This window comes from Macaca nemestrina, chromosome 14 (assembly GCF_043159975.1).
Source record: "Macaca nemestrina isolate mMacNem1 chromosome 14, mMacNem.hap1, whole genome shotgun sequence".
Taxonomy (NCBI): domain Eukaryota; kingdom Metazoa; phylum Chordata; class Mammalia; order Primates; family Cercopithecidae; genus Macaca; species Macaca nemestrina.
Genome location: NC_092138.1, coordinates 70257880 through 70273429, shown reverse-complemented (window position 1 = coordinate 70273429; position 15550 = coordinate 70257880). Strand labels below are relative to the sequence as shown.

At 37.5% G+C, this 15550-nt stretch overlaps 1 protein-coding gene and 1 long non-coding RNA gene across 2 annotated transcripts in view; one reads left to right on the top strand and one right to left on the bottom strand.

Annotated features, from left to right (window-relative positions):
* Nucleotides 1–15550, top strand: part of LOC105477224 (uncharacterized) — a 333528-nt gene that overhangs the window by 128900 nt on the left and 189078 nt on the right. The window contains exon 2 of the long non-coding RNA XR_011612734.1: nucleotides 12767–12950. This is a non-coding gene — a long non-coding RNA (uncharacterized lncRNA). The remainder of the gene's footprint in view (nucleotides 1–12766; nucleotides 12951–15550) is intronic.
* LOC105480962 (N-alpha-acetyltransferase 11-like) lies at nucleotides 845–1571 on the bottom strand. The gene has a single exon (XM_011740177.3). It carries the CDS (start codon nucleotides 1553–1555, stop codon nucleotides 866–868), a length of 690 nt encoding a protein of 229 aa, XP_011738479.2. The 5' UTR covers nucleotides 1556–1571; the 3' UTR covers nucleotides 845–865.

Sequence of the window (15550 nt, the reverse complement as noted above, 5' to 3'; positions counted from 1 at the left end):
TTACAGGGTTGCTGAGAGGGTTAAAGGGTTAAATATATTACTAATGAAGGCCCTGGCATTGTGTGTGAACACTGCAGGTACTCAATAAATGCCAAGTGACATCATCCCAAAAAAACTAACACAAACAAGCATATTAGAGATTCCAATTTAATTACCGTTTGTCCTTCTCTTAAAATCTCCAAGTTCTGATTGTACAGTAGAAGCCCCTAACTTAACACCTTTTCCCACTGGGAAAGTGATGCCCTCCTCAAAAAAAAAAAAAAAAAGGTTGTGGGGGAATAGTATAAAGGAGGAGTTCCCAGAGAAAGGAAAAAGAAACAGAATACTTCTTCCAGGAAAGAGGAGGAAGGGGGCATAAGGTCTGACTTCATGGTCCTGACTAGCTCACCTCCTCAAGGATGAAAACTCAGGTAAAATAATGGCAAAAAAATATGGATGAAAACCCAGGTAAATAATGGTTTAAAAAAAACAAAAACAAAAAACTGAAAGCTGGAAAGCTTTAAGAGTTTGCCCTGCTTCCTGTTCATCATTCTAAAAGGAGAAAAACTTGCAGGATAACCACACCCAACAGAGGACTACTACAAACAGAACAAAACGGCAGCACCGTGTGAGTAGGCCAAGAAAGGTTCTGTAATGGCAGGTCTCAAACTTCGTTGGCTGTTGTGCAGCAGCTCTTGTGTCCAGGTATTCCTTCATGATCCCAGCAGGATACGTGAAAGGTGGTTGTTTAGAGTTGAGAGTAAGAAGCCATTTTGGTCACTGTGAGATGATCCCCACAGCAGATGCTGCAGAGCAGACAGACTAAGCCAGGGTTCACAGGGTAGATGTGGTTGAGACATGAGGACCTGCAATGCTTAAGCATGCTCTAGGAGGTGGAATCCGAGCCTTCTGAGCTGTCTTGGACGTTGGTGCTCTCCACAGACTCCTTAGATTCTTTGCTGTCACTGCCACTTTCTTCGGTATCCGGGTTCTTTTGCTGACAGGCCTCTTCAGAACCACAAAGTGTGCTGCCCTGGGTCTCCTGGTTCTCCCTGGAGCCCAGGACCACATACCCGCCCTTCTTCAGGTCCACTTGTCCTCTCAGCTCATCTGCCATCTGCGAGAGATCCCGCTTCATAGCATAAGCATCTTCCCCATCTGCATAGTATTTAGGTTCCACCTCACTAATCTGAAAGTTGAGGGTGTTAGAATAGAGGTGCAAGGCTGCCCGGTTACTCTTCCTGACATGCAGAGACACGTATTTGGCGTTAAAGTTCTCTATCATGGCCCTAGAGGCCTGGTCCATCAGCTTCTGGGCCAGGCCGAGGCGCCGGTGTGAACGCTTCACGGCAAGTGAGGTGATATGGCCATGCGGGACATCATCTGGGTCCTCCTCCATCTTGGCTAGGACATAGCCCACAATCTTCCCGTCCTCATCCTCAGCGATGTAAGAAAGCTGGGGCCAGGAAAGGCCATGATATAAATAGTATTTCATCTGGTAGTTCTCAGGAAGGCAAAGGAGGTTGCAGTGCTGCATATTCATCAGGTCGTCTGGCCGAGCGTTGCGGATGTTCATAATGGCGGCGGGTAGGGAGCCGGTTGGACTGCAGTGAACCCAGAAGAGGCTGTTGCCGACCTTAAGGGACACTGTTTGCCTCAGGAATCAAGTCCAGGGGGCTAACACCACCGGGCTGAATCTCGTGGAGGCCAGATGGCGGGAAGGCAGACCCACAGTATCTTTATTAGGAGTAGCTTTAATCTCAAGAAACCACTTTGTATGTTCATCCATAAGATGCAACTCCTTATTTGTTAGTTTTATAATAAGATTGCTGCAATTCAGTCACATATTTGGGCTCCACTTCTAATTCTAATTGTCTTGCTACTTCCACCACATCTGCAGTGACTTCCTCCACTGAAGTTTTGAAGCCCTCCAGGTCATCCATAAAGGTTGGAATCAACTTCTTCCACATTCTTATGCATGTTTGACCTTCTCTCATGAATGACAAATATTCTTAATAATATTTGGACCTTCTCTCATGAATGACAAATATTCTTAATGACACCTAAATTGGTGATCCTTTCCAGAAAGTTTTCAATTTATGTTGCCCAGCTCCACTAGAGGAATAACTATCTATGGCCACTATAGCCTTATAGAATGTATTTCTTAATTAATAAGACTTGTAAGCCAAAATTACTGCTCGATCTATGGGCTGCAGAATGGATGTTGTGTTAGAAGTCATGAAGAAAACATTAATTATCAGAGCTCTTAAGTGAACAGGTGCATTGCCAATGAGCAGTAATATTTTGAAAGAATAATTTTTTTTTCCTAAGCAGTAGGTCTCAACAGTGGGCTTAAAATATTCAGTAAATCATACTGTAAACAGATGTGTTGTCATCCAGGCTCTGTTGTTCCATATATAGAGCACAGGCAGAGCAGATTTAGTACAAGTCTTAAGAGACCTAGGACTTTCAGAATGGTAAATGAGCATTGGCTACAGCTTAAATTCAGCAGTTGCACTGGCCCCTAACAATAGAGTCAAGCTGTCCTTTGAGGCTTTGGAGCCAGGCATTGACTTCTCTTCTCTAGCTATGGAAGTCCTAGATGTCATCTGCTTCCAATAGGAGGATGTTTTGTCTACAATGAAAATCTGTTGTTTAGTGTAGCCCGTTTCATCAATTATCTTGACTGAATCTTCCAGATAACTTGCTGCAGCTTCAATATCAGCACTTGCTGCTTCACCTTGCACTTCTGCATTATAGAGATGGCTTCTTTCCTTAAACCTCATGAACAAATCTCTAATAGCTTCAAACTTTTCTTCTGCCACTACTTTCCCTTTCTCAGCCTTCATAGAATTGAAGAGAATTAGGGCCTTGCCCTGGATTAGGCTTTGACTTAATGTTGTGGCTGGTTTAATCTTCTATCCAGACCACCAACACTTTCTCCATATCAGCAATAAGACTGTTTTGCTTTCCTATCATTTGAGTGTTCACTGGAATAGCACTTTAAATATACTTCAGTAACTTTTCCTTTGCTTTCACAACTTGGCTAACTGTTTGGATCAAGAAGCCTAGCTTTTGGCCTGTCTTGACTTTTGGCATCCTTTACTCATTAAGTTTAATGATTTCTAGTTTTTGATTTAAAGTGAGAGATCTGTGACTCTTTCTTTTACTTCAACACTTAGAGACCAGTGTAGGGTTTTTATTTGGCCTAATTTCAATACTGCTGTTTTGGGGAACAAGAAGGGAACAAGATGGGGTTGGTGGAGCACTGGTTGGTGGAGCAGTGAAAGTACACAAAACCTTTACTGATTAAGTTCACTGTCTTATATGGGTGTGGCTCATAGTGCTCTAAAACAATTACAATAGTAAAACCAAAAATCAATGGTCACATATCATCATAATAAATATAATAAGAATGAAAAAATTTGAAATACTGTGAGAATTCTCAAAATGTGACACAGAGATGAGCACATGCTGTTGGAAATATGGTGCTGATAGATGTGCTCCATGCAGGGTTGCCACAAATCTTCAATTTGTAAAAAATGCAATATCTGCAAAATGTAATAAGACAAAGTACAATACAATAAGGTATGCCTGTATTTATTTTATTACTGATTTACAAATGTTCTTTACACATTCTGTCTGTATCTACAATACTACAGTATATATGAAACATAATACATTTTGGATATATCTATACTATTAAAATACATGTGAAATAGAATACATTCTGAATATGTCTATAATATTATAACACATGAACAATATTTACAACCCACACATATGAATATATATAAAACATATTCTAAAATATATAATATATAAAAAATACATGTTGTAAATATATATAACATAAATATGTATATTATATAATATATAAATATTTATAAAATATAACATATATAATTATAACATGTTTATAAAATATATATTTAGATATTTATATATTTTAATGTATAATATATTTATATATTTATATATGTGTGTTATAAATATTTACAAGACACAATATTTGTAACACACATATATACGTGTGTGTGTGCTGTAAATATTTTCTCCCAGTCTACAGCTTACATTTTTATTTAATAGTGTCTTCTGATAAGCAGAAATTTTTGTTTTGATAAAGTTCAACTGAGTAATATTATATGATTAGTGCTTTTTGCGTACTGTATATTTGCCCATGCCAAAGTTGCAAACATATTGTATATTTTATTCTAGAAGCTTTATTTTGCTTTTCACTTCTAGATGTATTATCTAGTTCGTAATAATTTTTATATTTGGTGTGAGATAGGGATTGAAGTTCAATTTGTTCATTGTAGTCATCTAGTTATTTATTTATTTTTTTTACCACGTGTTGGAAAGGTTTTCTTTTACCCAGTTATTTACTTTGGCACCTTTGTTTAAAATCAACTGACCACACATATATACATCTATTTATGAATTGTCTTTCCTGTTTAATTGATCTTTTTTCCTATTCTTATACCAACACCACAAACAGTGTTGATTACTGTAGCTTTATAGTGAGTCTTGATATTAGTTATTATAACTTTTCTGTCTTGGTTCTCCCTTTTCAAGTTTTTTTTGGCTATTCTAGGTGTATTGTAATTCCATATAAATTTTAGAATCACCTTATTAATTTCCTGGGGGAAAAAACCTATGGGGTTTTGATTGGAAGTGCATTAAACCTATGTATCAATTTGGAGATAACTGACATCTTAAAATTGAGTCTTCTAAAGCATGATCATGATTTATTTTTTCATATATTTAACAATTTCAACATTTCTCTTTGATATATTTTTCAGTATACTGTGTAGCGAGAAGTCTTACACCTATTTTGTTAACATTATATGTTTTTGATCCTATAAATTTATTGTTTTATTTTTCCCAATTGCTAGTATGTAAAACTATAATTGATTTTGCATGTTTACTATGTGTCTTGTTTTTATAAAATACAATTTCCCAATCGTGAATGTATGGAAATGCAATCAATCTCTAGTAGGTTTTTTTTTTTTTGGTAAATTCCTTAGAACTTTCTATATACCACCATGTCATCTGCAAATAAATATACTGTGTTATATACTTATCAATGCAATTACATACTACTTTCTTCTTTTTGAATATTGCAATCAAATTTTTAGTTTCCGTCTCTTCGCATTCAAAGTCTGAAAACCTTTCTGCATGTCTTTTTGGAATCATCAATTTTGTGTTACATCGTCGTGACACACTGTTCTTCATTCCTGTTCTTCTGGCCATAACTACTATTCATCTTTAGAATTGACAGTTTAATTTGAAAGCATATTTAAAGAGGTTTAGTTGCTTTTTCTACTGGGTTGAACTAATAATTTTTTTCTTTAATTGAAGTACATATAGCTGGATTACAATTAGCATCTCTAGAAAGTCAGCCAGAATTGGTCATACCCCCATTCCTAGCTTTGGAAGCTCTATTATCTATGTGAGAAATCTGTTAACTTTGACCATCTTTAATTGTATTGCCTTGTATGAGATGGAAAATCATCTGCATAAACAAAAAATTTCATTTCAATGCAGCCACATGGTATGATATTTTAGGTCATTTTAAAAAATTAAATTGAAGAAATTATTTTAAAGCTAAAATTTAACCCCATGTTGGGCTATCAATGCAAATAAATCATCTGAGGTGTCAACTGAATGAACACATCTTCCATGCATAGCTACTATCACATGTATGTGTCAACTACAACTATGACTCAGTTCACATCTTTACATGTCCACTGACAAATTTCTTCAGCATTTATTGAAAGATACATTCAAATTTCAGAACAATCAAGATTTGACAATAGCACTAATAAATTATAAAATGGAAAAGTTGTAGAATTGCTTAATAAATTAAAGAGCTATCTGTTTAGAAACAATAAAGGCATGAACTTTTGGCAAGCGTATTCAAGGAAAAGAAAAAATTAGATATACAGATTATTAAAATAATTATTGAATAATATTATGTCAAGTTTTAAAAAAATCTGCATAAAAAGGAATGATTCTTAAGGAAAAACTCTATTACCAAAATTACCTAAAATGAGAAAATTTAAAATATCTAGTAACACTAAAAAAAATTACAAAAATTGTCAGATAACTAGCTCCCAGAAATGCCCTTGGCTAGATGGATTTATAGGTAATATTTTAATAACTTTTAATGAATGGTTAATTCCTGTGTGTAAACTGTTGTACAATAAATGGTAGTTAACTTTCCAACTAACTTGACCAAGCTAATAGAGCAATTATACCAAAACCTTAGAAATACTATAATGGATACAAAGTAATTTTATATTAAAAATTAAAGAAAATTAAAGCTGCTGGAGGCAGGCAGACAGTTATTTGTTTGTTTCTCTAAACAGAATAAGAATCATATTCCTTACAAGGTAGAATAAAGCTGAACACAAAATGGATTGGTAGTAGAATCAGACTTAGAACTTGCAACTTTTTAAAAATCTACATTTTTTCCATAGTTACATGTCAAGATCATGTGTAACTAGATCTCTACTATGTATGTATGTATGTATGTATGCATGTATGTATGTATTTATCTTAATGGTTAAGAACTACTGTATTTAAAAATATGAGTAAAAAATCCTTGAGAATTGTTCCTTTTAAAAGGGGTGAAACTTTACAAAGTTGGAGCCATTGTGTTGAGAGAGAGCTTATGGGCCATTGACTTCATTCTGTTGCAGATTAGACTCATTCCCTTCTTTTCTTTTTTTTTTTTTTTTCTGTTCTAGCACATACGGATCAGTCTTTTGCATTATTTATTTTTAAAACTTTTAGGGGCTGGACGTGGTGGTTCATGCCTGTAATCCTAGCACTTTGGGAGGCCGCAGCAGGCGGATCACTAAGGGTCACGAAGATCGAGACCAGTCTGACCAATATGGCAAAACCCCGTCTCTACTAAAAAGACAAAAATTAGCCAGGCATGGTGGTGTGCACCTGTAGTTCCAGCTACTCAGGAGGCTGAGACAGGAGAATTGATTGAACCTGGGAGGTAGAGGTTGCAGTGAGCCGAGATCGTGCCACTGCACTCCAGCCTGGGCAACAGAGTGAGACTCCATCTCAAAACAAACAAACAAACAAACAAACTTTTAGGTTCAGGGGTACACGTACAGGTTTGTTATATAGGTAAACTTATGTCACGGGGGTTTGATGCACAGATTATTTCATCGCTCAGGTACTCAGTTTCTTCTATGTCATTCTCTTACACGATTCCAACCTTGGCTCGACCATCTACAATGGTAAGGAATTAATTATTTTGAGTCTGCTCATGACATTTAAAGAGAGTGACAATTTTATTTATTCTTGGTCAGTGGCAATCCATGTTTTCGTGGTTTCAAAGTGTTTATAAACTTGGAGTCTTCCTTAAGAAAAACAATAAAAAATCATAAATACAAAATTAAGTTGAAAATTAAGTTGAACTTCTGGAGGATTTCATGCAATGGAAGGGTCTTGAAACTTCAGCTTCATCAGCTTCACAGAAATTTTGCCTCTGTTTTCAACTGTGTCCACAGTTTTCCAAACTTAGTCATTTTGAGGCTTCTTACTTCTTGTGAATCTTGCTAGGACTATAAACCCCCAAAGGGTGAGAAATCACTTGATTTAACTAATTTCCATAGTGCCTGCCTGTTGTTAAAAGGAAAATCCTTTTCTTCACCAAATCTCCATTTAAGATGCTATCTTCCGTTCATCTCACTTGCTGATAAAGAGGAGCTCCCAACATCATCCCCCATATCCCTTTCATTTCTTGATCCAATGTGGGATCTACACTTTGGATCCAGTCAGGCATCCACACTTACTGTTTCATTGAAACTACTCTTAGGAAGGCTGAGAATGGCTTTTAAATGTCAAATCCTGTGGCCTCTCCTCAGTCTTGATCCTACCTGATATATTGTTGGCATGCTGACAGTTTACTGTTCTCCCTGACAACTGCTCTTAGCTCATGTTAATGTCTCCACTTTTGTCTCTGCCTTACACTCAGGTGTTCCCTAAGATTCCTTACTCAGGCTTCTCTTCCATTTCTCCAGGTGTATTCTATCTACCCCATGACTTTGCTCGTCGTCATAGGCTTCCATGTCTGTACTCACAGTCCGGAACTGCTAACTACCTTCTGGATGTCTTCATACAGATTCCCTGAAAATATTACAACTTGAGTATTTATTTTACTTTTTATTCATATCACACCTTATTTCTAAGGGAATCACAGAGGATTCAAGTGACCATTTTCTTTTCTTGTTGAAGTCTTACTCCTCAAGGCCAAGCTGAGAGTTGCCTCCTCTAGGAAACCTCCCTGCAATCTATTCATCACTTGAGATCTTATGTCATTTTCATTACACTGTGGTCATAAATTTCTATGATATAAAGCTGTGTTTGTATCCCCAAAGATTTGAGAGCTACTTGAAGGGAAGGAGCAGCCTTTTAATTATTTTCCCTTCATCTGTCCAACTCTGAGCATTAAGATCTTGCAGATAGGGGAGCACTCAGAAGTTGTTCTAATTCTGACCTCTGAATTGAACTAGAATAGAAGGGCAAGGCTTGATGCATCAAATAGTTTTAAAACATATAAAAGGGAAGTCTTTGACAGAGCAGGGAATAGACTTGTTAGTTATCTAGGTAGAAAAATATAAAAGATGAAAATACACTTAGTTCCTGTAAGAAATGTAACCAAACTTAAACAAGTTTAGAGAGATGCATAATGTGTTTCCAAGGGAAAATGGAGACATGCCATACCTTTCAAGTGTAGGCCACGGTTGACAATGACCATGATTTCTCAGGATTGTCCTGGCTTACACAGGACATCTAGTCACCCACAGATTTGGCAACAGTTCAATTATTCTGTTCAGTTCAGATGACCAAGCTGGCTAATAGATGCTTTCCACTTCACTGCAGTCTCTGGAGACACAAACGCTTGTCCACACCCCAGAATGAATCCAAGCTGAGGTTCAGCACAATTAGTTATTTGTTTCCTCTAACATCTGAACCTTGTGAGATTCAGCCACCTCCTGGGAACCAGCCGTCTGCCAACGAGGCATGAATAAAACAGAGAAGGTTCCAGCTGGCATCACCTGCTGTGTTTTGCCTTATTTCTCTACACACATTTCTAGACTTCTGAAAACCAGGGGCCTCTCTCAAGAGGACGCATGCCACATGGGCTGGGTCTCTGAGATCATGATTCTGTTTTTGACTTTTTTATTTTTTGAGCCTCAGCCTTACTCAGGCATTAGACAATGGATGGGGGACCACAATCCTCAGATTCTTGCCTGGCTGTGACCCCTGGCCACCCTCACATTCAAACCCTTTCATGATCAGCCCATTACATGTTATTAATCTTCAGATCATAAAAATATCTCGTTTAAGAGCCCATTTTTTATGAGAACCTATACTCTGCCAAGGTTTCTCTCTCATCCTGTAATATGGCAGTTTGGGTTCATTTTCATTATACAGCTATAAGCTATGATATTGTTGAGGTTTCACTGTTTGCCTTTCCTTTATGATACCTCTCTGTAAATACATGGATGACCTTTTCTCCTCATTCCCACTGCCGCTGTCATAGCCCAGCCTATTGTCACAGCTTATTTGCTCTTTTTCTGCCTGTCAAGGTTGTAATGGTTAAGTGCCTGGATTCTGAAGTCATATAACAAGCTTAAATCCTGGGCTTGCAACTTACTAGCTGTGTGGCTTTGGATAAGTCACATAGTCTCCTTGTGCCTCAGTTTTTCCATCTGGGAAACTAAGGGTAACAAACATAACCATTTCCTAAGGTCATTGCAGTTAGTATGTTATGCTGCAACCTGTTAATATGTAACACATAAAGTGCCATATTATAGGACAGGAGAGAAGTTGCTTGCTTTTACAGGAGCTGAAAAAGTGTCGGTTGTTATTATGGTGTTATTATTATCCTTCATGTGATCCAAGATACTTTGCATAGAGCGTTAGTTCAATTTTTGAATGAAAATAAGGTTATTTTATAGCCATTCTTGATGGTGGGGAAAAAAGCAGCTTCTTGTAGGTAGAATGCGTTTGAGAAGAATTCAGTAAAGATGAGGTATTCTGAGTGCAGGTAATCCTCAGGGATGGCACTGGAGAAGCAGATAAAGGATAAACTGTGGCTGACTTTTAACACAGGGTGAAGAAGCTGGAGGTTATGAAGCAGGCAGGGGAGAATCCCTGAGAGTTTTGAGCCAAGAGTGACAGTGGACACTGAGAGGTTAATCTGAAGAAGATGTCTGTCTCATTTAAAGGGGAATGGGACTTGCTTGCAAAGCCAGCCTTATAGAGTCTGCAAATCATTCATTCATTAAAAAGTTTCAATGGATATTTACTATTACATCCAGGTACTTGCTAGGCGCAATAGTGAGTAGACCTGACACACTTTATATTTTCATGAAGTTTATGGTGTAGTGGGGAAGAGGCCATTTTAAAACAAGGCATGGTAAATGCTGCAGAGGCATTGAGCCCTCCTGCATCCATCCCACCCATTCCACTTCACCCCGGAGGAGTGCATGCAGAGTGAGTGGGATTGATCCCGCTCTCAACTCCAGGAATGTGATCTGATAAGTGTAAGCCAGTTGTTTCTAACTCTGATGCACATTCCAATTACTTGTGGAGTTTAACAAAATTATAAACACCAGGATGCCAGCTCTAGAGATGAAATGATCTGGGATGTGGCCTGGGAGTTGTTAGTGTACGTACAGATCACCAGGTGATGATAATACGCAGAACCACTGTTCTAGTCCAACCAGGTAATCTTACTCCTCTTGCTAGAATGTTTTGTTCAGGAACTATTCCAGAGATGGAGAACATAGTCCTAAGGCAGCCATAGCATATTACTGGTGTTGGCCATTGTGACTTGCTTGGAGTGGTCATCAGAGGGAACCCTAGTAGTTTTGTCAGATGGTTCTCTGAAGTGGGACTTTTTTTCCCTTTAACTATCTTCTGAAGGCAACTTAAGGAGTCAAGCATAGGCAGCAGAACAGCAGAGAAATGGGGCTGGAGCCCTGAGCAAAGCATGCTTAATGCTTTCCTACCTCTTAACTTTCTAGTTACTTGAACCAAATAAAGCTGCTTCAGTGTTGAAGCCAGTTTGAGATAGGTTTACTGCTACTTGGAACTGCAGAGTGACAGTAAAAGTCTCCTAATTGACTCAAGACATAATGTTATGGTGTAAGGTGCTTAACTCAGAAAAGATCAGGGAAAGAAGGAGTGGGTACTGAGGAGGAAGAGGACACTCTGTTCGTAATTAGAGGGGCAATGTGACTTATTGGAAAGGCAAAGTTTTAGAGTTGGATGTGCCTGGTTTTCAATTCTGGTTTGGCCACTTATTGGCTTTCTGACCTTGCTTCCTAAACTTTAAAATGGGGTATTATTAGAACTTGTAGGATTGTGATGAGGTTTGAGATTAATTATGAAATGAGATCAGCTCAGTGTCTGCTAGTATGTTGTAGATACTAAAAATAGGAGGACTATTGCTTTTCTAGTGGCAGCTGCTACCAGATAAATGGAGATGACAGGTACTAGGTTCTAGGGTTAGGGACTAAAAGGCACATGGTAGGATTCCATAGGCTGGAGCTCCTGAAATCTCAACAGGTTTAGATCTGATTGAGTGCAGACATGATTATGAGTAGCTGGAATAGAAAGTAAGAGGCAAAAATAGAACAAAATGTTGTATGCTTTTAAGGTCTCTTTCTGTTATGGAGAATTATCTGTATGGGTTGCCCTTTTTGGTGTAGGTATGCTTCTATGTAAGGAATCAATGTTTATCATATATAACAGAAACACCCTCTTTCTTGTATACTGTTGGATAAAAAATGATAAATGTTTGCTAGTGAATTCATTCTTTTATCAGTTAGCAGAAGTAACCTTGTGCCAGGTAAGTAACAATACAATTGGATCTTTACCTGTATTGCATTGTAGTTATGTCTCCCTAGAAGTGTATGCTAGTCACCTTGAATGAATTTGGGAAATATTCTGGCGTCTGATGGAAATTTGAGAACCACACTTTTTTTTTGTTTTGACTTTTGAGTTCAGGGGTACATGTACAGGTTTGTTACATAGGTAAACGTGTGTCGTGGGAGTTTGTTGGACAGATTATTTCATCACCCAGGTATTAAGCCTAGTACTCATAAGTTATTTTTCCTGATCCTCTCCTTCTGCCTCCTCCCACTTTCCACCCTCCAATAGGCCCCAGTGTGGGTTGTTTCCCTCTATGTGTCCATGTGTTCTCATCATTTAGCTCCCACTTATAAGTGAGAACAAGTGGTATTCGGTTTTCTGTTCCTGTGTTAGTTTGCTAAGGATAATGGCCTCCAGCTCCATCCATGTCCTTGCAAAGGACATGATCTCATCCTTTTTAATGGCTGCATAGTATTCCTTGGTGTATACGTACCACATTTTCTTTATTCAGTCCATCATTGTTGGGCATTTAGGTTGATTCCATGTCTTTGCTATTTTGAATAGTGCTGCAATAAACATATGCGTGCATGTGTCTTTATAATAGAATGATTTACATTCCTTTGGGTACATACCCAATAATGGGATTGCCAGGTCAAATGGTATTTCTGTCTTTAGGACTCTGAGGAATTGCCACACTGTCTTCCACAGTGGTTGAACAAATTTACACTCCTGAGAAACACATTGTTTTATTTAAAATCAGCAACATATTTATAAACTCTTTCTTATGAATTACTTCTTCAAAAGATTATATGTTCTATTATATACTAATTATTTAATAATCTCAAATTTAGAAGACTTTTTTTTCCTTTGTTCCTAGATGCTGGGGCAGTATAATGTGTACATTCAGTGGCTCCAACTTCTCACTTGGAATTAAGCACTACAGTCAGCAGATTATTATCAAAGGAGAGATAACAGGAGCCTACCCCAACCCCCTGGATCAGTCTCTTCTATACATGCTACTACTATGGCTTCAACTGCAATTAAAGCAAATTTAAAGAAATGTAAGTAACTAGATATAGATATCTTTTTCTTAACTAAACTGTAATTATAATCTTCCATTGCCTGATAATGTTCTGTCACTGCCTGATCTAACTTTTCTTTTTTCTTTTCTTCACTTTGCTCTAAGGATATTGTCTTATTTTTTCATAATGATATATCTCATTCTCCTTTTTTAAGTTTTTCTGAGACAGGGTCTCACTCTGTCACCGAGGTTGGAATGCAATGGCACCATCTTGGCTCACTGCAACCGCTGCCTCCCAGGCACAAGTGATTGTCCCACCTCAGCCTCCTCAGTAGCTGGTACCACAGGTGCGCACCACTACGCCTAGCTAACTTTTTGTTTCTTTTCTTTTTGGGGGAGTGAGGGGTAGAGATGAGGTTTTGCCATGTTGCCCAGGCTGGTCTTGAACTCCTGAGCTCAAGAAAGCCACCTGCCTTGGCCTCCCAAAGTGCTGGGACTACAGATGTGAGCCACTGCACCCAGCCATATCTCATTCTTACTATTAGAATTTTCCCTTCGACCTTTGGTATGGCAGCCTTACTATCTCTTAGTACTCTGGTAAAGTGTATTTTCTTTGCAATTTATTTTTCTTAGGGATTCAAAACTCTTCTTTCATGAAGGTTTTCTTAGCTCCAAGTTGACTTTTGTGTTGAAGGAATAAGATTACTAAGACAGGCATAAACCTCATGACTGTCATTTTCCAATCAGATAAAAGTATAAATGGCTAACCGTTTTATGTTACTTCACGTGTCTGATATGGGGGAAAAAGCATGAGCTATAGGTTCAAGACCCAGCTGTATAGTTTATCTTTGTGATCTAAGGCAGCTATTTAACCTCCTGGAAACTTAACTTTTTTTCATCTGTAAGATAACACAATCACTTAGATTGTAAGGTTTTTTTTTTGTTTTTTTTTTAACTTTTATTTAGGTTCAGGAATACATGTGCAGGTTTGTTACAGGTAAAACTTGTTCCACGGGGGTTTGTTGTACAGATTATTTTGTCACCCAGGTACTAAGCCTAGTACCCAATGGCTATTTTTTTTATCCTTATAGGATTATTACAAATGTGAAATTAGGTGTGTAAACCACCTAGTGTGGTACCCACACACAGTGAGTGCACAATGAATTTTAATTTCCTGAACTCTCTTACTTCTCTCTCTAGAGGCTTATATTTGGGATAAAATTATTTGCACAGAATACTAATTATTCTAGTTTAACCACTTGAACAGCTTGTAACATACTTTAAACCTTATTCTCAAAAGAATGATGCCTAATTTTTCTTGGGCTTAAATATAAAGTTCACTGCATTTCTTAATTGCTCCAGAATACTGAGAGAACTGACAGTTAATCATTCAAAGCTATTATCAGTGATCTTTAAATAAGACATGAAGGATAGGAGGAATTCCAGAATACTTGGAATGAGCAAATATCCCCGATTTCGAAAGAAAAAAACAAAATATGTATGCCGCCCTCCACAAACAGAGTGGATAGCTTTATATTAACTCCTGAATTTCTAGCTTGATATTAATCCCTGGAAAAATTCTAAAAATGGCAACTATACTTATAATTTGTAAACAATTAGAAAAGTAGTAATTGTCAGGAACTGGTATGGTTCTACTAGGACAAGGACATTTCCTTATTTTCCTTGTTCTTTTAAATAATTGAGACTGGGGAACATAGTGGGACCCCATCTCTACAAAAAATAAAAATAATTAACCAGATGTGGTGGTGAGTGCCTGTAGTCCTATAGTCCCAGCTACTCAGGAGGCTGAGGCAGGAGGATTGCTTGACCCTGGGAGATTGAGGCTGCAGCAAGCTGTGATTGCACCACTGCACTCCAGCTTGGGTGACCGGGTGAGACCCTGTTTCAAAAAGAAAAAAAAAAGTTAAATAAATAAATAATCATAAGTCCTGTGGATCATGTTAAAGCTATAAACATAGTGTATGTATTTTGATGCAGCAAACCTTCTAGCAAAATTCTCATGATATTGTTGTTGATAAAATCCTTAGAAAGATGTGGCCTGGATTGTTTATCTATCTTCTATTTTTATCTTTATTCTAAAAAGATTTTTGATGGCTTTAACAATACATAAAGTTTAATAAGATGATGCAAAAGAGTGAGAAAATTAGGGTAAAGGAAAAACAACATTAAAGGAAATAAGAGGGAACGGAGTGTGTTGTTGCTTCATAAAATGTGTGCCATGACATTCTGTTATTCCATACTTTGTACACTTCCTAGAGGTAGTTTACAAATGTTGCTGTGGGCTTCCTAACAGTCAAAGTAAAGAGGAAACATCATAAATACAAGTGTCTATAGGAAAGAGAAACAGCACTGAGAGCACTGAAGCTTCTGTTGGGTCCTTGCAAAGAGGACATATGTCATGTAGTAAACCATCTGCTCAATAAATCCTTACATGAAATGCAATGGTGAGTTTTGAGGGCTGCTTCTTATGAAGTACCTTTATGTAGGCCAAAATATTTTATTGGGTAAAAAAACTTCTATAGGCAATTGTGGTTTAGGGGTCTTGCGAATGTCATCAAGATATGTAACTCTCTGATAGTTGGGAAGTGTTTTTACCATTAGGCTCTAGTTCAGCAGCCT